Source organism: Mangifera indica, chromosome 13 (assembly GCF_011075055.1).
Source record: "Mangifera indica cultivar Alphonso chromosome 13, CATAS_Mindica_2.1, whole genome shotgun sequence".
Taxonomy (NCBI): domain Eukaryota; kingdom Viridiplantae; phylum Streptophyta; class Magnoliopsida; order Sapindales; family Anacardiaceae; genus Mangifera; species Mangifera indica.
Genome location: NC_058149.1, coordinates 2,395,462 through 2,397,865, shown reverse-complemented (window position 1 = coordinate 2,397,865; position 2,404 = coordinate 2,395,462). Strand labels below are relative to the sequence as shown.

The following is a 2,404-nucleotide window of genomic DNA, read 5'->3' as shown; positions in this document are numbered from 1 at the left end:
TAATCTCCACCTATTACAATTAAAATAGAAAGTAATATTGTACCTTATTATGAAGCTAGGAATCTAATGCAAAGAAGTAAAGAAGCATATATGACATAATATTAAATTAAATTAATTTTCTTGCTTGTGAAAATCTTCGCAAACATTATTAACTGAGATTAAAAAATAATAATAAAAACGAAATGTGATCTGTGGGCTCTTTGTTCTAACTTCTAATGAATTCGCCCAAGGTTCTCTATTTTAAACTATTTGTCAATGATAATCGCACCGAAGCTTTTATCATTTGTGCTCTAGAAATTGCAACCAAAAATCATTCTCTCGCTGCCGCATCTTCATCTCCTTCTCTATCAACCAACTGTTTAATTTGCCTTCCAAAACTGTTCAAAACACTATCCAATACAGTACAAAATTTCTATAAACTTGGTTCCATAAGATTCCAAATTCAGACTCTTGAGTTCTAAAACAAACCAGTCCATATATCTTTCTAACTTTAAAGCATTTACCTTGATTTTTACCTTGGCCACATTTTTCATGGAAATATTGTTGAAACCATAAAACTTCTGTGCAAACATGAAGAATAATTGAATAGAATGTTTCACCTTTCTATCCGAATAATTCAGTTCATCTCTTAATGGCAAAAAATTTTAAGCCTTTATATAAGTAATAGAAACATCATAATCTGAACCCACCTAGTGCTCTAGAGAAATTAAATTAATAAAGTTTAGTTGTTTTTTTGTCCTCATGTATGATTTTCAGGCTAGACACCCAACAGAGAATGCCATGAAAATCAGGTACATATTTGCAGAAAAATTATAATTTTAACAGAAAGAAGAAGAAGAAGAGGACCTTTTACAAGTTTCTGGATTTGCCAAAACCATAAGCTTTTATCTTCCATTACAATCTCAAAAAAATTTACATTTCCCGAATGAAAAAGGCCACACGCAAAAGCCCCACCAAAAAAAAGAAAAAAATGATTAACAATCAATGGTTCTGATCTGAGGACTCATGTGAATTCGTGTTCCTTCTTTGTACCTGATCACCATCATCACCAGCACCACCGCTCTGAAGCGTCACATCTTCCTTCTTCTACAGTTTTTCATTCTTTTCACTGCTGCAAGAGCAAGTTTTGTTATTGTCATCATCAAAAGAAGAGGACCGACTGGACATTGGCGTGGCCAAGAAAGTTGGCTTCAATTCTCCGGCCATGATCACCAATATCTTCTCTTCAAAAACCTGAGGTGGTTTCTGATTTTCACCGTCATTTTTCCCCTCTCCAGCCTCCAAATCACGTTCTTGGTTGTCATTTTCGCCGCTCTCTAAATACCCGGAGAGCTTCCAGTATGAGCAGGCAAGAATCAAGAGAGCGAAAGCGATCAAACCCAGCATGGCGGCCAAGCCGCCGAACAAGTACGGCACTGGAGAGTGCCACGGCGAGTGTGGCAGCGAGCCATTTTGTGCTGCCGGGTGGGTGGGTTGCCTGGGAGTTTCCATGTTTTTTTTTTTTTTTTTGAGAGAATTAACGAAGAGAGAGCTGCTGAAGAGAAAAGAAAATTTGTATTAAAGTGCTGTGGATGATGAGAGAAGAGAGATGGGCTTAAAGTGCTATTTATAGACAAATAAAATGAATAATTAAATTTTATTGGGTGATTGATGTCGTCATTTTGTATGCAATGAGGGCCACTAGGCTATCATGTTTATCATTATATGCCATCATTTTTAGTATCCAATTAGATACCCGACCCACTAGCGTAATATTATTCAGTTTAAAAGTTAAATCCATCGTAATTTTATTTTTAAGTAGAATTTTCAAGTTATTTAATTAATTTAATTTTAACGTTTTTAAATGATATAAGATGTATACGTAAATTTAATATTTTTAAAAAATAAAATAATAAAAAAATTTAATTGACCCATTATCATTATAAAAAATATTACAAACACCTTTGAAAATTTAAAATTTTTTATATTTATATTTATTATATCATCATTTTATTTAAAAAATATATTCATTCATATTGATAATACATATCATATAATATAGTACGTTTACTTATATTGTATTAATTTAATACATCTTATAATATATATTATTTTTTACTTATACCGTAGAATACTGATAACTATGAATGGTATATTTTCGTCTAAAACGGCTGTGCATTGGAATTATTTGCATCTCCTTCTTCCTTGACATTTTAATTGCTAACATGGCACATTAATTTGATGCTAAATCATCAAATGATATATAAAGAGAACAGTAAAACGCACTAGATTAGCATAAGATTAGGAATGCAATGAAATGATTTCTATTGGTTAAATGACATACAGATTAGAGATATATGCATACCATTTAATACAAGAGTGTTATTGGATAGGAATAAGAATAGGAATAAATAAATGAAAGCGA

At 32.0% G+C, this 2,404-nt stretch overlaps 1 protein-coding gene across 1 annotated transcript; it reads right to left on the bottom strand.

Annotated features, from left to right (window-relative positions):
• Positions 1 to 864: 864 nt before the first annotated feature.
• Positions 865 to 1,590, bottom strand: LOC123195274 (protein GLUTAMINE DUMPER 3-like). Its single transcript, XM_044608924.1, has one exon. It carries the CDS (start codon positions 1,489 to 1,491, stop codon positions 1,087 to 1,089), a length of 405 nt encoding a protein of 134 aa, XP_044464859.1. The 5' UTR covers positions 1,492 to 1,590; the 3' UTR covers positions 865 to 1,086.
• Positions 1,591 to 2,404: the final 814 nt, after the last annotated feature.

Bases quoted from the DNA above. Each gene is read 5' to 3' on its own strand.
- LOC123195274 (XM_044608924.1), bottom strand. From the start codon at position 1,491: ATGGAAACTCCCAGGCAACCCACCCACCCGGCAGCACAAAATGGCTCG.